This window comes from Anser cygnoides, chromosome 2 (genome assembly GCF_040182565.1).
Source record: "Anser cygnoides isolate HZ-2024a breed goose chromosome 2, Taihu_goose_T2T_genome, whole genome shotgun sequence".
Taxonomy (NCBI): Eukaryota; Metazoa; Chordata; class Aves; order Anseriformes; family Anatidae; genus Anser; species Anser cygnoides.
Window position 1 is genome coordinate 25,277,458 of NC_089874.1, and position 20,141 is coordinate 25,297,598.

Sequence of the window (20,141 nt, forward strand, 5' to 3'; positions counted from 1 at the left end):
TGACAAGAACAAGTAGTTATATTCAGACAATTAAAATGACATACCGGCTTATGTATTTGGAAGGCTGGGGCCCTCATTCCCATTTTTTATTTCTTTCTGTTGCAGGTAGTTGTGTAAAAGTCAAATAAGGTATCACGCAGAGCAGAGCATTTATGATATGGTTCATTACAAGTTCTTTTACCAAAACTGCAACATCACAACTTAAAACAAAAACAAAATAAAAACTGCAAACCAACCCCCTACTATTCACTGCCTTTATTTTAACCTCACTGACAAAACAGGGTCTAGAATCAGTAGCATCAAACCCAGCAGTATAAAATACTTGATCAAAATATTTAGCATATTTTAGAAGGACACTGCTGCAATTCAAGACTTGTATTTTTCTAAGAACTTACTAGAAAAGTCAATTTCACTGTTGAATGACAATGCTAAATCATCTTTCTCCCCCAGTTTTTAGTTACGATTTGCAGACTAATTATCCATTAACAAAGGTCTTGAAATTCTTGGCAATAAAATATTTGAAACATTGTATGCAACAGAGGTAAGTTAGAAGTTAGCACCTGTGCAGTGGACCATTAAAATAATCTCTAGTTGACCATTCAGGATAGGTGGGCAGTTGTTAAAGACTAAGAGCAGGCCCAGCAATGGGTACTTGTGGAAGCTAATAATGAGAATTTCATGTGAAAACTAAAATCAAATGGTTGCTTGTGTTTTCATGCGTGCACATTTAATTTATAAAAGCGTGTTTTCAATTTCTAAAGCAACTAATTTAAAGTAAAACAGCTTTATGATTTAGGTCAACGTTCTGTAGCCCTCAAGTACAAAAATATAAATACAAACTGTTTAAACAGTATCTTTAATGAGATTCTGGCAGTATTTTTTGTTTTTAATCTTAACAAGATGCATCACATAACAGGTCTGCCACTGAACTTGCTTAGAGTAAAATCAGCTTCAATATGAAGCTGTTATGGTATCAAAACCCTGCTTTTTACATGCTAAATATCTTCAGCAAGTGTGCACTTAAACACAGCAATGAACTTAACTATAACTAAATACATACATGAAACTCTGCTTGTGGAACATAATTCATAAACTGGTTACAACAAATGATTACCTGCATTTTCATTAATTTAAAAAAAGGTACAAATCATGCAAAACAACTCTAAAGATAATGCAAAGGAAAAAAGCTACCAGTGTTTGCAAGAAGTGTTCAACTAAACCAAAACTACATTAAATGAAATATGCATATTTACTAGCACAGATCTATCGCTATTGCAAAGAAGCAGAGGTAAAGTTCTTCTGGCTTTGAATGTCAGTTATACTGCAAAATGTCATTGCTCTTGCTTAATGCAGAAGCACATGCTCAGAAGCCCAGAACTGCTGACAATAGTTCTGCTCTCCCTAGGATCAGAGATGCTGCATGGATTAAAAATAGCAGAGATTTGCAAGGATCAAAGGCAAAGGCACCCTATTCAGTTAGCCAAAACGGTAGCATTCCCTTTCTCAAAAGCATAATGATGGTAATGGGGCAGATGATAAACATTACTACAAAGGCAGCATTTTAAATGTTATCATTAATTTTCCATTTTGTAAATGCCATTCGCAGACACCAGCTTGTAATTGTTTATGTATAATATAAACCTGCAAGATGAACTTGGGATTTTATTTGTCCTGATTTACAAATAAAGACTATTACTAATGCTTTAAAACACTACTTTCAGCATCTAAAAAGTTTAACTCTTACTTTCCAATATTTTACATCTCAGCTGGACTACCACCTCATATTGTTTCAAACATCTAATACTGCTTATTGGAATTTTATAAAAGTTGTACCTCATGTATTAAGCAGCAGGCAATAACAATGGTCTTCCCCAGCACAGCTGCATCTGGCTGGCTACTGAAAGATTAGGAATATTTCTAGAACACAGGAAAACTCATGCAGTTTGGTAAAGTTTGTCATCATTTCACAGTTTAAGTTTCCTTTAGTCATTGCACTTCTGTTGATAGTCTTGCTTTTTAAATACTACTCTGAATCTGAATTTGAACCAGCAACCTTCTTTTTCTTCTTTTTACCATGCTTCTTGTGCTTCTTTCTCTTTTTTGCTTTATCCTAAAAAAATAAAATGGAAGTTATGAGAAAATTGCCATCTATTAAGTTCCACTAATGAAAAACGACAGCACAGAAAGCACAGTTCTACAAAGATGTTTCAGAAGATGTTTCTGTAAAAACCTATGACATTTCAGAGGAGATTTATATAAAAGGCTATTGAGAAACCATAAAAAGAAAAGTTCCTATTTTATCCAATAATTTGTACTATTATGAGCTGTTTTCAATTTATCTCCATCATGGTCTGGCTATTTCATACCTCTCAGCACCAATGCTATTATATTTCCTCAAATTTTAAATGATTTTTCAATGCTTTATAGATTTCTGAGATAATAAAGCGTTTGACATCTTATATGTAACAGTAACTCACATATATATAACTCATATATATTATTAACTCATATATATAACACATATAACTCATATATATATAGCTTATTATAATAAATTGTAATATTTACAGTGTAGTAAATATTAGTATTATGATGATGCAGAGATTGGGTCCTAAGGCTCTTTTCATGGCCTGGTAGAAGTTTACCAAGGAATAATTGTACACAATACTCCGACAAAGGAACAGCATTGATGTCTACATGGCAAACTGCCACACCACCTCTTATTGTACAGAAATTTGTGTTTCTTTTAGGGTGGTACAGAGTAAAACATATTTTGACTTGATGCAATAAATGTTAAATAAATCTCAAGTCATACATGTCTAAAAAGGTAAAATAGTGACATTTTTTTCCCTTAACTACACAGATGAAAAAGTGACTTCGGCAGATAAAGAGAGAAATGATGAATTTAGATTCACATGACTTTTTCTATAAAACATTTGTGTTCCTGAAAAATGTGAAATTGTAAATTAACCAGGTACAGAATATTTATATCCTAAAACTACAGTATGAGTAGGAAGGATACTTGCTGTTGCTTTCTCTTTTTCCTCATTGCTTTTCTTCTTTTTTGCTTGCACCTAAAAAACACATAAATAAATAAAATCAGATGTAAGGGGACAACAGCTTTGGAAATGCCGTTTTATATGAAAGTTTGAGCTTTTGTTGCATATAAATGAGTGATGGCACAACAGTGGTAGAACATGATGAACAGTAACCACTGAAGAAACAGTGACTATGTTAGATTCTAGAATAAGCATAAACATCTGATGTGGGAACATTCTGCTATTAAAATATAGCAGAATAAGAAGCCAGCGGAGATGTACAGTTAAAATTATTAAGCTAAAAACCTGGTAGAAATTCCAAATGAAAGACAACATCACATTGGAACCTTTCAACATTTTATAATTCTACAGGAATACAAATCCTGAAAGTAGATACACACAAGGTTGAGAGTACAATTATTATGTCCAACATTTTTTTATTTCAATGGAAAAGGTAGCAATCCTGGAATCTTTCTTGTCTGTACCCTAATATTATACAGAAATCTTGTGAAGCATATCCCACCACTTAGGCTCAATTTATTAAACTCTAAAGTATCCATGACAACTTGAAAAGTTTCAAGAAAATTAATTCAGAATAACCTGTAGGTGGTCGGAGCTGCACTAAACAAATCTTACTGTAAGTTTTTATTATAGAGAAAAATATAACTTTGAACATGCTGCACACTTAAAGTCAACTGTACAGAGCAGAACAGTTTCAATAACATATTAAATCTAAGCTACTTATTTACTCATGTGAATCAGTAAGCTCAAATTGAGCTTTCATACTGACCTCCTCTGTCTGATCTGATTCTGATAAGGATTCTGATGATAAAGGTCCGTCACCACGATCTGCCTTCTTCCTTTTTCTGTGGTGATTTTTGCCATCCTACATAAAGTATTGGTGAGTAAAGTTAGGCCCTTCAGATTTCATAAAACTTTCACTTAAAATTATATTGAAATAGTATTTCTAAGTTTTAAAATATTTTCAGATGTTGTATGCTTTAAACTAATTACTCGTCATCAGCAAATTACCCTACTGTTAAAATGCTTTTAGTGGAAATAAAATCATTTTGCGTGCATTGCTTTCTTTTGTTACCAAAATAGAGCAACTTTTTAGCAGTGACAGAAATAGTATAATATGGTCTCTTATTTTAAATAAAAACACATGAAGGAGCAAGAATTTTAAAATAAAACGTTTCATCATTTTAAAATAGTACCGAGTTAAATGAAGATGTCACAATATGTGCAAACCCTGCAGCTTCAGACTCTTGCTTATGTTGATAAAAGAAGCTCCATCCTACATGTGTCTAACACGTCCCTGCCAACTATACCTTCAACATTTTACATAGATAATTTCAGCATATTTAAAGAGCAGTCTCAAACAAAATAATAAATCAAATGCTCATAATTTAGATGCTGCATGAGCTTGCTCCAACAAACCTTTTTTTATTTTCTTCCCCTTTCTTAGTCCAGCTTTGCTCTGGACCAGGCTACTTTCTCCCATTCCATTCACTGAAGCTACTTTCTTCCATTCCATTTCTAAGGCCAGAAACTGTAAAAATTCTTCTTAATCATCTTTTTCAATGGTGAAATCACACATCTCAACAATCCTGTTTAGTCTATTATAGGTACCATAATCCTTTCCTAGAAGTACTCATGAAAAATACACATCATGTAGCCCATCTGAGAGGGCATCTTCTGATCAGTAAGATCTCTAGCCCCCCAAAGCACTCTACTTTCAGAAGAGGTGTGTAAGTAGCAATACACCTTAACCAAGATTAAGGGGCTATAGCAGGCACTTGCTCTTTGAAGAGAAGATACTCAAAAGGAGTTGGTGGTGAAATAGAAGCAGAGCAAGGGAAAAAAAAAATCAACACATTTCCCTTATGCAAAGGAGATTTTATACATCAAACCCAATATGGTTATCTGTAGTAGCAGAGAGCAACATGGTAATAAAGATTACTGGAAAGAAAGACTAGGATAGACACTGAAAGCTACTGGTTTACACACAGGAATAACTAAAATTTAAGTTACTGAGATTATTTGCATTCAACATAATTGAAAAAGGAAAGTCCTCAGATGTGTGTACAAAATGGGTGAGGTATGAGGAAGAAGGGAGTGATTTCATGCTCAGAGAACAGAAATAATATTTTTGCTTAAGCTAGTAAAAAATTCTCTGTAATTTTTCAAAGCCGACATAAGTAAATATATAATTATGACTACATTTATGTTAAATACCTTCTGCTTTTTGTTACTTGATTGGCAATATCAAACCAGTATCCTACCAGGCATGCCATGGAAATATCATATGTATTTTTAGCTCAATATGACTGTTAAAGATAAATCCCAAATACTACAATGCCACAATCTACTACAGCAGATTAGATACTTTCTTCATTTAGCTTCATGACAAAAACAGATCCAACAGTTTCCACTGACATCAATTACTAAAGCAGGAGTTGAACCCACCTAAAAGTCTATCTCAAATTTGGGGCACTGAATACCTTCTGATTATCTAGTTTTGGACAACAGATTTCAATAGGTGTAAATTGAAGCATTCAATTAAAAAAAATGGAAAGGGGAAAAAAAAAGAGAAATCTATTATGTACATAAAATGATGTTCCAATGCAAGTATTTCAAAAGTAAAACTATACCTTCTCTTTTTCATGATCTTCTTTTGACCTCTTCTTTTTTGTGCTGTCCTAAATAGAAAGAAAAACAATTACTGTCCACTTACACAGAAAAATGCTAAAAAAACAGACTGCCTTGCATATCTTCTCCACCTTTTTGTTCATTCAGTAAGCCTGTGCTTGTACATTGGTCTACTTTCTTTCAAGTAAGTATAAAAAAACCTTTTAATTTAATATTAATGTTTTATAATAACTACTCAGCCCACAGATACTTACTAGAAATGCAGTATTCTGGCCACTGATTCCCTGCAGTATCTGTATTTTCACAGATGGTGTTCAATTAAATAGCATACTGACAAGAACATCAGAGAACATTTTAATTTTTTGAAGTGTTAATGTAGTATTAAAAGTAAGCATTTGAGCAGCACGAAAGCTGCATATGTTTGAATTCAGAAAAATAGATAAAAATTGATGGTATAACATGTTTATTTCCTAAAGATCAAGTATTTTCTGCCAGACATTGCGGACAGTAGAGATACATTCCTGATCACATCTGGAAGATACAAGCACAGCTCAGCTACAGTAAGAATGCGCAACTTTGAATACAGAAGATAAAAATCAGGAAATGCAAAAGTCAGAAACATTTGTCTTTATAATACAGATCAGGAAAGCTTCCTGAGGGTAACATGTGCTATTTACCTTGCTGTCTGACTCAGATTCAGAAGTTGAGCTTGTTGAAGATTTCCGTGAGGAGCGATACTTCTTTTTCCTTTTTTTCTTCCCTTGCTTCTTATCCTATCCATGAATATTTTAGGGGAAAAAAAAAAAAAGACAACCCTGAATTTATTTTCACTAGTTATTAAAGACTTACATTAAATGTAAAGAATAGGGAACATCAAATTCCTACATATTATCACATTCTATTGAGGAATAAAGTATGCTACCAATGATTCCTTCATCATTCTTCTGCATTGAAAAAAAAGCAAACTGCTGTAAAATTCAGGTTCTCCAGATTCCATTTATCATTTAGATGTGTGCTATAGATCCAGACTAGCTGTAACAAGATTTTTTCTAAACTAGTGAAAATGGCATGTTTGCACTGTTGTGATTAGATGGGGGGATTCTACTGAAAAAGGATACAATTCAATGTTAACACAGGAACGGATCCAGATTACAAGCCAGCCGGTCAAAATTTATAGTGTTAATGAATAATTTCTTGAACAGATATGTAACAAAAATTGACAACTTTATTATATGTTCCAAATGCATCAAAACTGAATAGTTTTATGCAAGCCAAGCTACCCATCAATATGCTAAAATATATTGCCAAAACCTGTGTTAAGTAAATCTCATGAAAAAGAGTGAGCTGGTATTTAATCCATTTTTTCTTACGAAATATTCTTTGACATAAAAAATATATTCCACAGTGCAATTAATTTCCTATCCGTTTGATACATTACTTTTTTTTTTTTTTTTTCTCTTTTTCTAGAAAGGATAGCCTGAAAGCCTCATTCTGATTGCTGTCTAATCCCACGTTAGTCATTTTGTTTGCTTTTCATCTGGTAATACTGGTTCACATATGTCAAAAAAGACTGCATATGGAAGTTCTTTCAGCATCTGCAGCGTTTGTGATACTTTGCAAGCTTTCACAGAAAGACGTCAATGCTAATGTTCCATTTCTTGATTGAAGAACTTAGTTCTGTTAACAACGATTTCATAATTCAGAACTGCTGACACTGTACTAGATGCAAAGAATATCTCCAGACAAGAAGTGTCTCTTCCAAAAAGTATGTAGACCTACTCAGTTTTAATCTACAGTCACTTCAGAGTATTGCCATGAATTAGTCTGGTTTCCAATTAATCGTTATGCAATAAATCTCAGGTTCAAAAGATAAAACAGATTAATGCATGCAGTAAATGACTACTTACCTTCATTCTATAATGAATTATAGTACCACTCTTGTAAGTGTAACTTTACTGACTGTTCAAGTCGGTAAACAATATTCAACGTTAAACAAATATTGGCCACCATTTCAGTGATCTATTTGGTAAAATGTTTACTCATTTTCAGTCACATCTTCCACGTTCAAAACAGAAATGCCATGTACCTCCTCCACGAATGATGGAGGAATTCTCTTAACAGCCGAGAAAAAACACAACTCCTCAATTAAACTCTTCAATGAACCCCCCAGCATGCTGAGAACAATACAAATGCAAAATACAAAACATGTTAGATCCTGGTAATTTAGTTCTTACCTCATCTTCTGAATCAGATTCACTGCTGGAAGAATCAGAACTTGATGAAGAAGAGGAAGATGAAGACAACTTGACCAAACACAACAAAAAGTGAAGCTTGTGAGATGCAGCATTTTGTCCAGTAAGTAAGTAATAGTCCGTCCAAACACCTCTAAAATCTCTTCATTTGCAAAGTATTACCAATAAAATTTTACTTCCAAGAACATGGTCTTCACATAGATTTTCTTAAATTGTAAAAAGTAACTTCTAATATTTTTCATGTTATAATATATATTTGATGCTTTCCCTCCCCAACCACATTTCTTTAAGCAGAAATAAAGTTCTCCTTGTACAGAATAATCTACCTCTCTCAAAGAAAAAACAGGCAATTTAACATCCAAATTCAAAGTTAAAGCTATATCCCCTCTTTCCAAGACAACTTAAGTGACAAATAGGAACAATCCCAAAGCAAAAAAGCTCAGAAAACTGAAAATTTTGCTCACCCTACTAGATTTCTTCTTTTCCTTTTTCTTTTTCTTAAAAATAGAACAGAATGAATGTTATTTTGGCATCACATTCTTTTGTTGCGCATTTAGGTTTATGTAATTTAATGCTGACTTTCATAAGCTATTTATGGCATTTTGTATTGCCAGCACTGATGACAAAACCAGTTCCAAACTGTATTAAACTGAAAATAACTTACCTCCTTCTTTTTGGAGGAACTCTCATTTCCACCCAGTAATTTCTCCCTGTGTTTTTCCAGTTCTTTCTTCCAATTCTGAAAACAAACCCAAACAAAAACAGTCACATGACCATTATTTCCAACAGCTTTTTTCAAAAACCTTTTTCAAAATCTTGTCCTTTACCTTAAGTTATAGTTTTCATAAAACCCACAGAAAATAAACAACGTATAGTATTAACCAAGGTTATCATGCATTTGATGTTAGAGAAGATTAATATTCATCCAATTATCACCATAGTTCTCACATTTATGGTCAAGTTACTTGGGTTTAAGAGAAGGTCATCAATTTTGCTATTTGTGGCTTTGTATCACAGTTCTTGTTAGAGCACTTCAGCAAGGTAGGACAACCTACAAGAAATATGTGTGTTTTGTCTAAGTTTTAAAATCAGCAGAAATAAAATTTCCAGAAAAATTCTGCTGGCCACTATTCAATGCATGGACGTCTCTATCTAGTGTCTGTTCTGGGCCTTGTCAGTGTCAACAATGATTAGAATATTGAATTATTATGTACATCTTCATAGAAATGCTCTTACTTTTGTTAGGCCAAGCACACTGCCTGGATAAGTGTCTCCTTTGATTCCTTCTTTTCAACCTCTCACAAACTCTCTAGGTCTACCTGAAATCCCTCTTTTAAGAGCTCTGAAACATCTAACACCCCATCATATCAAGTCTGCTAGCTTCAATCTGCTACTCCTGCTTCCTGTGTCAGAGATGTGTTCTCTTCTTTATTATTATTATTCTGATTCTTCCTTTCCTTCCAATTAAGCTGTACTGGTACTGTATTGGCAAAGCAATGATAACCCACATATTGTGAAGAAGGGAAAAAAATACTAGGTATTAAGTAGGATTATACATGTGCAATGCTATATGATACACAGAACCCTTAAGTCAGCATCCTGTGAGTTAGCTAAACGGTGCTGCTGAAGGACGTGGCAGATTAGCCAGGATACAGTGCTGCACATAATGCGTTTCCATGATCCAAGGCAGAATCTACAGGGTATTGCAGCAGGTTGTGTACTTTGACTTAACAGCTACCTGGAGCCACCTGAAGAGTCTCTGACAACAGCCTGTACTTTCTTCGGCAGACACTCTCTCTTAAGTATAAACAGATTGTGCTTTTTTTTAAAGTACATAAAAGAACAACATCTGTCAGTAAATGGCACCTCATTCACAGACTTGTAACCCTTTCTGTCATTGAGAAATTTGTGCTTAAGAGCTTTAGGAAGAACTCATGGCCACTTCGTGATTCCCTGCAACTCTTCCTACCCTTCTGCCATGCTGAAAGGCTGCTACCTTCTAACCATGCCACTGTCAATTATTTTATAATAAGGGAAAGGAAAAAGCAGGAAAAGGACATGATAAAATACTAAATTAAACTCACCAAGCTAAAACTCACAGAGCACAAAACAAGTAGTCTCCTCTGAAACTATATTCACCAGCTGACAGAGTACTTATCATACGAACATTTCTACATTATCTATTGCAAATTTTGGGAGCTGGATACAGACCGTGACCTCTATATTGATCGGAAGGATCTATCCTGACATAATGATCATGGTATGACAAGTGAAGCATCTTCCTTTACATGTATTAAATGACCTGTACAGTTTCACCTGAGGAAGTGGTTAGCTGCAAAGGCGAGTGCTTGTGAGTCTGTTGGTGTAGCTGATCCTGCTGACCCAGGGAATAAAGCAGGACAAGTCATCTTTGACACCGCTTTGTGTCTAGCAATACCAGATTTGAGGAAAACTCTAAATTTGAATTCAGATCTTGGCAAAGAAGAGAAGGAGGAAATAAGGCTGAAAGTGTGCAGGCTTGATCAGGGGGAGAGAGACGAGAGGAAATGGCCTTAAGTTGCCCCAGGGGCGGTTTAAGTTGGATATTAGGAAAGATTTCTTCACTGAAAGGGTTGTGAAGTACTGGAACAGGCTGCCCAGGGAAGCAGTCGAGTCACCATCCCTAGAAGTCTTCAAAAAACATGTAGATGTGGTGCTTAGTGACATGGTTTAATGGTGAACTTGGCAGTGCTAGGTTAAAAGTCGGACCAGATGATCTGAGAGGTCTTTTCCAACCTGGATGATTCTACGGCCCTCCAAATATCGGCATAACTTCTTAGGCAAAAAGGTGTAATGAGCACAAGTATCATGCCCTTTCAGTAACAGAGGAGGAGCACTATCTACTTCAACCAGAAACTCTCACGCAACGATGACGACTACTGCTTGAAGCTTATCCCAAAACAACAGAATTCAAGAAGGGAAGAGAAGTGTTTAACTGATATATACCAATTTCTTCCGATGTATACAACGAGAGTTATACACGAAACTTTCTCACAGCATGCTGATCTCCAGTTGTATACTAAACTCAAGTATGACAATAGCTCCAAAGAAGGGAACCAGCACAGCATGTAATCAACTCAGGATGAGAAAGAAGCGTTATATAGGCCTATTTGGGTATTCAAGGCCATTCTTTGTGCCTTCTCCCATATCAGTACCACACGTACATTCCTTGTCAAAGAAAGGAGCCTGTTTCCAGTAATACACCTCTTTCCAATGTGTTTGGATTGTGTGACCTTAAACAACTGAAGATTAGCACAACAGACTTTAGTTTATCATACTAGGAAATGCATGAGTCTTATTTACTAATGTAAACATACGCATTTGTCTGGCTATATTAACATTTATAAAGTTCATATTTTCTTCAGCAATATCTCTCAAAACTTTTAAAATAGTGTTTCTCTAAATCACAAGTAGCTCTTCCTTGGTTAAGGGGTAATCTTAATACTCAATACAAACAAAATAAAACATTCACTCATTACAAGGTTGTGTGAAGTGAAATGTTATGTGTACTCGGTGGTGTTAATGATAAGGGAGGAAAACCAGCATGTAAGACGGATTGAATATTAACATCCTAATAACATTACCAACCTCGTTCATCTTTTCTTCAAACTCAGCCAAAGCCCTGGATCCTTTCTTTTTCTTTTCTAGTTGTTCTTTCACTTCTTCCCTACATAAAAAGGATAGTAGATCACAGTTGTTGTATTTTCACAATTAAAAATACCTTCTAAAGTGTCTAACTTTTTGAAGTTTTTTTTTTAAGTTTAGCTTTGGCTGAACTTCCAACAGAAAAAAAGAATGAAAGCACCTTAGATATTATGAGTATGGTAACCTAATCGTAATAATTTAAGTATGGTAGCTAAATCCCTCTGAAGGATCTAAAGCTAACTTTGCAATTAGGTAAATTGTGCTCTAATTTATTATGAGAGGAGGTAAAATGGACTGAACGTAAAACAAGTTGTTGATAATACCTGAAAGTAATTTTGTTGGGTATGGTAGACTACGTTCTAAGAATATACTAGTGAAATCTTTTTCTGGAGATTACTTTGTTTTAAGATTGAATATATCTGCAGGCTTTAGGGATTAGTATTCATGAAAGAGGTAAGATAACCAATATTTTCCTCTTCTGAGAAACTGTAGCCAAAACATTTAAAGACAAATGAGAAATATGTATTTCAAAATGGAATCATATTTTTAAAAGAGGAGACTGGATACATATTTAGAAAAGAACATTTTGGCCAGAGCCAAGGAACCTTTCAAAATGTGTTACTCTGTATTCTGGGGAGGAGGTAGGCTAACTGTGTCACCTCAAAAACAGAGAACAAATCTTGCACTCAGAAGGTCAAACAGGCAGACAAATATTGCCACTTACCATGTTGGTCTTGGCCTGTTCAAGTAGTCTTGTATTGTTGGTCCTGAATTTTGGGCAGGACCTCGTGCTCTGGCCATAGCTATGGGATTCATATAAGCCTTGAATATGAAACAAGAAGAAATACAGAATTCATCAGCTGCACTGTTACCAAAATCTCCGCACAACCTTTTTCTCACTCGCTGAAAAACAATTCTGACTTGTTTCTAAAAATACGTTATTTAACTAAATCAGGCTGATTCAGCCTGACAGAAAGACCCTGGAAAGAGCTTTCAGTTTGAGTTATGCTGTGATAAAACGAACTCATCCACAAAAAGACCATGTTCTTTACTGTAATTCCCCTCCCTGAGCAATCATTTTGCAAACTGAGTACAGCATCATGATTGCTGAAATATTCTTCCTTGGGATACGGAAAGTGTGATTTTATTTCAGCTCTTACTCCACGGAACAGATGATACTTAGGCCTTTGAAGTTCTGTTCAAAACTGATGACAAAAGATTCAATACATTCTGGATAAAATGACGACACCCCACAAGACCCTTGCTGTAACACCAAAACAAGTGAGTGGTGGTGCTCAGCTACAATTATGCATATATGAAACTTCTGAGACTTAGGGCTATTTCAACTTCAGCAAAAATATCAATTTTATGAGGCATTCCATCCTTCAGACCCACACATTTTCTTCACATTCACTCTTAAAACCTTATTTTCTAGGTTCGCCTTCTACAACCTTTTAAAATCCATACACCATCTCAGCCATAAATGAAAGAAATCTAAGCTAACTGACAATTACTCATTTTTTATTATGCTGAAAATAGTTTGTTCATGTGAAGTGAAAGTACCTATCTTCCCTTGTCTCCTGGGCTTTTATCACTATGGCATCCCAGTGTTTCACAACTACTTTTGCAAAACCCAAGACAAACTGCTCTTACTGTCCACAGTTTGGAGATGATAAAATAAATAGTCAAAATAATGACCAGCTTTAGTTGCCCAATCTGAGATCAAAGGCGTATATACATCTTTTTAAGAGATCTTAGCATTATACAGCCTCCAGCCTCACTCCGCACTCCCAACATGAGACAGGGACCCTGCAGACGAGGCTCTCTGCCCATCCCCGAAGCATGGTGTGGCCACTGCCTCCCCTTTTATTCTCCCCACACCAGCAGCAGTGGACCCAGCAGCGCTGGATTTTGGGACTGGACGGCGAGCAGGCTGGTGGCCTGTGGGCGTTCAGGCTACGTTTGGTCCCAGGACAGGGAGGGAGCTGGAGGGCAGCTCAGCCCACGCTGGTGTGGGTCAGGTCCTTCGGGTGGCCCGCGCTGAAGCAACCAGAAGGATCCTTTCAAGCGGGCCCTGTTTTACTCAAGTTCACAACTCTAAGGATGACATTTGCTGCCACTTCTTGGGGGGCTGTTCTTTTTTTTTTTTTTTTTTTTTTTAAATTCACACAAGAAGGTTAACTACCACGGGCCAATAAATGCTAACATTTGCCCATTTAGATTGGTTTAATCTCAGCTCGGCACCTTCTTTTGCAGCCAGGTGGATGTGTGCACTCAAGTAGTTAGAGCACTTGAAGATGTGTATTCACATTTTTAACTCAAGAGTTTTATTGTATTGCAAATCGACAAATGAGTAGAAATCTTGCACTTGAATTAAGCTTCTTCTGAGTTGAAAAGGAGTTCCTTCAGCAATGCAGGAAAGTGGTGTTTCAACACTGTTTTCATTAAACAACGATAATTTCAGTGCACTAGAAACAGTAGAAAAGACGACAAATTTAATTTATGACTTGGCTTACTACAATGAGCAAACTGAGTCAACTCTGTTTGGTTACCATTCAGGCATTTGTATCTGAAAGCTCTAGCTTCTTACATAATTATTACTCCTAAAAAGATTTTCTTGCTGTTCTTAAATAAAAATTAGTTGGTTTCTTGCCTGAACTAACCTGAAATGAAAACAAACCTCTCTACCTGCAGAAGAGGCTACAACTGACAAATTCTGCTTTTCTACTGCCTCAAATTGATTCCTGATAGATAGCTAGCAAGCTTCCTCCATTCAGTTGCACTCTTTCTTTTAACTTTCCAGCAGCATAATGACTGAATACTGCTCTATATTCCACAATTTGGAAATGTAGGTCTTAAAACGTTCCTATGAGTTCAAGCAAGTTTATTTATGAATAATTACTTTGCCAATAAACATTTCTTAGAAGTATTCATACTACCTTGCCAAACTGAATTTCACTAGCCAGAGAGTGTACAGAAATACACCCTCCACAAAGAAAAGTGCTTGTCTGCACATCCATTTTCTTCTTCTGGCAGTTTGCTCAAGCAGTTATTAAAAGATGTTTTATAGCTTTCATGCTCATGAAAAGCACAGGGCACCTACAGTTGGCTGGGACTCTATGGGCAAGCAATACAATCTATTATTGCCTTGCAAGTATCCTGCAGGTGGGAAAAAAATATCTTATTTTCCTTCTCCAGACAGTCAAAATGACAGCAGCTTTAGGAAGGGCCATGGGAATGAAGTAATAGGTGGAAAGCTCTACAATCACACAAGAGAAGCAAGGGGCCCTATATCATAATTTGCCTATCAGCCATCATGGTTAATGAACCTTTATTATGCCATGTTTCATAGGAATGTAGAGATTTGCTGGCATTGGTAGGTGCATCCCCATTGTACTACTGAAAAAATTAAGAATAAGTAGACACCCAAATACACCCCTAAACGTTACAAGAGGGCAATGCCTTTTAGGCACAGGCCAGGCCTCGCAGTCTAACACTGTCAGCTCTTTCCCTGCAGACCCCATTATTTTGGCACCTCAGTAAGGTAACCAAAGGCACTCCGTTAGCCATCCGGGTGGTGTTTACGTCCATCTCGCCTACTACACGGTGTTCCTGCAACATAAGCAGACGTCTGCCTGAACAGAGCTGCCTACAAACTCACAGCACGTACTAGAAACAAAGAAAGGGGAGAAACAAAAGTCTCGTGACTTATTTTTCATCACAAAACTCATTAATTGTACATTTGGGCCTTGTAACGCCTAAGTAAAAGACGAGCCTAAGGTGAACGGCTACCTGGCAGGAACAAGTTTAAAGGAAAGGGACGGACAAGAGTGCAGTAACGTGGAATTAGGCGCTGCAACCGGGGCTATTTTCGGCCTTCTGACCACAGGCTCGGGGTTAGCAGCGTGCCGCGTAAACCTAATTTCACTCGCTCGGCTGCATACGCGCCGAGCGTGCGGGCACACCGCGGGGCGATGAGCACACCAGGTGCAGTCCGTCCCCCCGGGGACACCGCGCTTTTATCGGGGCCAGGCCTGCCCCTCCGCCGCCCGGGGACCCAGCTGACAACACGCCCGCAGCACGGCGCCCGCTGGATCGCACCGGGCTCTGCCACGCCGGCCGCGGCCCCGCGCCCGCCCCCCGGCCCGGGGGCGTCCCGGGGCCTCCCCGGCTCCCGGCGAGCCCTCGGGTGCCGCCCGGTGCCGCCGGTACCCCCCCGGAGCGGGCCCCGCCGCAGCGCTGCGGCCCCGCCCGAGCCCCGCGGCCCGCCGGCCGCCGCCCCCCGCCGCTCGCACTCACCACGCGGTTGTCCCGCTTCCCCATGGCGCCGCCGGCAGCCGCCCAGCCCCAGCCCAGCCCAGCCCCGGGCCCCTGCCCCGTGCCACGGAGGCCGCGCCGCAGCCGGCCCTGCTCGGCCCCGCGCAGCCACCCAACGCCGGGCGGCGGCGATGGCGGCGCCCGCGCAGCGCCCCCTGCCGGGCACGGGGCGCTAACCGAGGCCGGAGCCGCCCGGAGGCGGGCGGGGACGGGGACAGCCGCGGAGGGAGGGCGGCGAGGCGGGGGGGGAGCGGCGGTGGCGGCTGCCGCACCTTCTCGAGAGGGGGCTGAGGGTTAAAGCGAGGGGAAACGGGAGGATGCGGGAGCTGCGCCTCCTGCCAGGAGTAAACGTCCCAGGAGGGGAAAGGGTGCCGTCGTGAGGTGTTGGGACTAGAGGGAATGGCCTCAGGTTGTCTCAGGGGAGGTTCAGGTTGGAAATGAGGAGACGTTTCTTCTCAGAAAGAGCGGTCAGGCATTGGATTGCCCAGGGAGGTGGGCAGCCTTCAGTGTGGGAGACAGAGGGATTTGGCCAACCTCTTTTCAGTGGTTTGTGGGGACAGGACAAGAGGCTACGGTCACAAAATGGAGCACAGGAAGTTCTGCACCAACATGCGAAAGAACTTCTGCACAGTGAGGGTGACGGAGCACTGGGACAGGCTGCCCAGGGAGGTTGTGGAGTCTCCTTCTCTAGAAATACTCAAGGCCCGTCTGGACGCCTACCTGGGCAGCCTGCTCTAGGGAACCTGCTTTGGCAGGGGGGTTGGACCCGATGATCTCTTGAGGTCCCTTCCAACGCCTACAATTCTCTGATTCTGTGGTGGAGTCACCGTCCCTGGGGGCGTTCAAGGAAAGGCTGGATGTGGTGCTTAGGGACATGGTTCAGTGGGTGACATTGGTGGTAGGGGGATGGTTGGACCAGGTGGTCTTGGAGGGCTTTTCCAACCTTAATGTTTCTATGATTCTGTGTTACATTGATGAGAGGTTAGAGCCTGAGCTGGAAAACGTCATGTGGAACATGTGGAACAACGTAGATAAGGCTGCAATTTGCAAGGTCCTGCAGTTTTGCCACCTAACCTAACCCATAAAAGTAGCTTAAAAGAAAGCTGGAGAGGGACTTTATCAGGGAGTGTAGTGATGGAACAAGGAATTATGGCTTTGAACAACTGGAGGGGAGATTTAGATTAGATGTGATTTGAGGAAGAAATTCTTCACTCAGAGCACAAAGCACACATGGGAATTAGGGCTGAAGATGCACCTTGCTTCTGTTCTTTTCCGTAAATAATAGAATGAAATTACATAAAAACCAGTGTTAAAAATAAACCCAGGGCACAGGATGGGAGGTGGAGGGCAGTCACTGTGGCCAATGGGCAGCCTTTCTCTCTGGCAAGCCAAATGGCCCGGGGCAGCCAGCCCCAGAAAAGGGGACCTCAGCCCCTCCAACCCTCCTCCTTCTTCCACATGAGGGCATTTTCCAGGCCGCTCCAAACACAGCCATCTTTGGCCATGCATGGGCCACTCCACCACAGAGGCTTGCTGAGGTCACAGTGGCCACCACTGCCCGACCTTTGCTCCGGACCATACAAAACAGGACCCCTTCTGCTGGCCCACCACTCGCTCAGCTACTAGGTCCTCTGACAGCCAGCTTGTGTGGCAGGAAGGAGACTAGAAGCAGCAAGGCGAGAGGCAGCCCTCCTTGGTGTGCGAGGACAGCAATGCGGTCCAAAGAAGCACCAAGAAGGAATGCAGCTAACAAGAAGGAGATGTGTCATGGGCAGAGAGATAGTGCCAGCAGCACAAGAGACACCAGTGCTCGAAGGACCTCTGGCGCACAGCCCACAGACACATACAAGCTGTACCATTGGCACCACAGCAATGCAGGGAACAGGCCGCCCCCTCAGCCATACAGCTACAGGGGGCCTGGGCCTAACCATTGGTGCAGTGGTGACGTGGAGCAAAGGCAGGAGCATCAGCCACACAGCTGCGTGGAGCAGAGGCGTGCCTATCGTCCAGAATACAGCATGGGACCCAGCCATGGCTGTAAAACAGATGGCAGTGCCAAAACCATTCATGGAAACGAACTGGACTGTGGCATGGGACCTAGGCATGGAACTGGATGACGTCCTGGTTCGGCACCCTGGCCTGAAAATATTCCTGATGGAAGGCATCCCATTTGGAGAGTCCTGGGCAAGGACTGGCTTGTCCTTCTGCCAAACACTGTGGAGCCCATGGAGCTGGATCCACCAGAAGAGGTGGAGGAACCAATGGAAGTGGGTCCACCTCCACCAGATCAGACCTGGGACTACCCTGGCATGTCTTCGCTCTCTGCCATCAGAGAGCACAAACAGCGTCGCAGGAGTGCCTGGCAAGCTCCCTACTTGTCACTCAGGCTCCACCCCAAGCATTAGCTTGGAGCCACCAAACACCATGGACATCCTGCAGGCTTACCTGCAAGATGTCCCGGCAATAAAGAACTCTTGCCGATTCTCAGGGGTTGCATGAGTGCTTCTTTCCCATCCCCCAGCCCTTGTGCGAGTGAGTGGAAAAATGGAAACATCATGCCCCTATTCTTCAACAGTTAAAACAAAGAATGGAACAAAGACCACTACTCTTCAACAATTAAAACAATTAGGAGACATTTCTTCTCAGAAAGAGCAGTCAGGCATTGGGATGGGTTGCCCAGGGAGGTGGTGGAGTCACCGTCCCTGGGGGTGTTCAAGGAAAGGTTGGACGTGGTGCTTAGGGACACGGCTTAGTGGGTGACATTGGTGGTAGGGGGATGGTTGGACCATATGATCTTGGAGGGCTTTTCCAACCTTAATGATTCCATGATTCTATATGAGTCTATTTTATTTTTTTTTCTCCTTCCCTTGACCTACCTGGTGGTCACTTACAGGTGTGACCTCTTCTCTGTTTTCTCTTCTGTGGATGCATACACTAAGGTGTCATGAAATGGCAGCCTGTCCTGGCACAGGATTCAATGAAATGGGCTCTGTTTGCCAAAAAAAAAAAAAGGAAAAAAAAGTGGGGGAAAAGTACTTAATCGTCATTTATTAGCTACCTGCGTGTCTAGCAAGCAAAGGAATGTCATAGTACTGATGTTAGGTTAATGCATGGGCTTGGAGACTGAGAGTTACTGGCACCTCCTCGCTCAGAACTTCAAATGTCCTTTTTTTTAAAGGTTACCATTAAGAATTACTGCATGTTAGATACAGCGTTGTAAAAATGAAGAGAAGTAACCACATCTTGGTACTTTAATCATACAAAGCACGAATGAGTTTCGTTTCTGAAACAGCGTTGCGGTTGATCAGATCGGATTGGGTTGATTTATCTGGCAATAACTGGAAAAAATGTTGAGCCCATGGGAACTGGTGACTTGAAGCCATTTACCACAAGCAGGCTCTGAGGAGCTAGAAGAAAGCTGAGGAGCTGAATACACCAGAATTGCAAGGAAAATTTTCTCAGTTGCGAAGAAAATTTACTGTGGAAAATTGCAGCATTATGCAGCAGGGAAGGGAGAGCTTCAGCTCCTCAGAGCGCAATCGGTATATCCTAATGTAAGGATTGCTTCAGAAACACATCAGGCAGAAGTTCTCAGTGAGCTGTCTGCAATGCCCGGGAAATACATCAAAGACATGAGCAACAAACTCCAGCAAAATGTATACATGAAAGAGGCCTTTGTATACAGAAGGGAGAAAAAAAACAACACACCACAAACAAACAAACAAACCCACAACTCAAAACAACACAACAGATAGGTGTAAAATGATGGATACAGATACTGTAAATCTTGCTGCACATCAGTAGTTGGCAGACATGATAGACAAAGAACACATTTAAGCAATTCAAAATGAACGCTTGCTTCTGTGGTGCTAACAAGCGTGTGGTACCTAGTGTCATTAGATAATTGTGAGGCGAAGAGATCAGACCATTTATGTGACCGATGAGAAGAGTAACGCTTGTGCTTATTTCTCTGTAGTATTTTTCTTAATGGATTTCTTATAATTTTGTTTCTTTTCCATAATTGAGTTTTATGAGTCTCACATAGTTCACTCTCTCACAGATGAGGGCTAGGAAGAAAATTCGTGTAGGAAGAGTGTTCCTCAGCTATCCACAGACTGCTAAGGTTTCTCCTGGGCTAGCTGAGCGCTATCAGTGAGATAAGACATTGAACAGTATCCAGATCTGTACATCTCTTGTT

General features: G+C 40.1%; 1 protein-coding gene across 2 annotated transcripts; it reads right to left on the reverse strand.

The window, feature by feature from the left end:
* Positions 1-240: 240 nt before the first annotated feature.
* On the reverse strand, positions 241-16,083 carry FAM133B (family with sequence similarity 133 member B). 2 transcript variants are annotated; one of them, XM_066991722.1, is made up of 11 exons: positions 15,926-16,083; positions 12,351-12,448; positions 11,570-11,648; positions 8,607-8,681; positions 8,407-8,439; positions 7,925-7,993; positions 6,368-6,463; positions 5,693-5,740; positions 3,829-3,924; positions 3,027-3,074; positions 241-2,110 (listed from the first exon to the last, which is right to left on the reverse strand). In XM_066991722.1, exons 1-11 carry the CDS (start codon positions 15,947-15,949, stop codon positions 2,024-2,026), a joined length of 753 nt encoding a protein of 250 aa, XP_066847823.1. In that variant the 5' UTR covers positions 15,950-16,083; the 3' UTR covers positions 241-2,023. The 2 variants fall into 2 exon arrangements, with proteins under 2 accessions (XP_066847823.1, XP_066847824.1); XM_066991723.1 differs by having other exon boundaries at positions 3,023-3,074.
* Between the last annotated feature and the right edge of the window lie 4,058 nt (positions 16,084-20,141).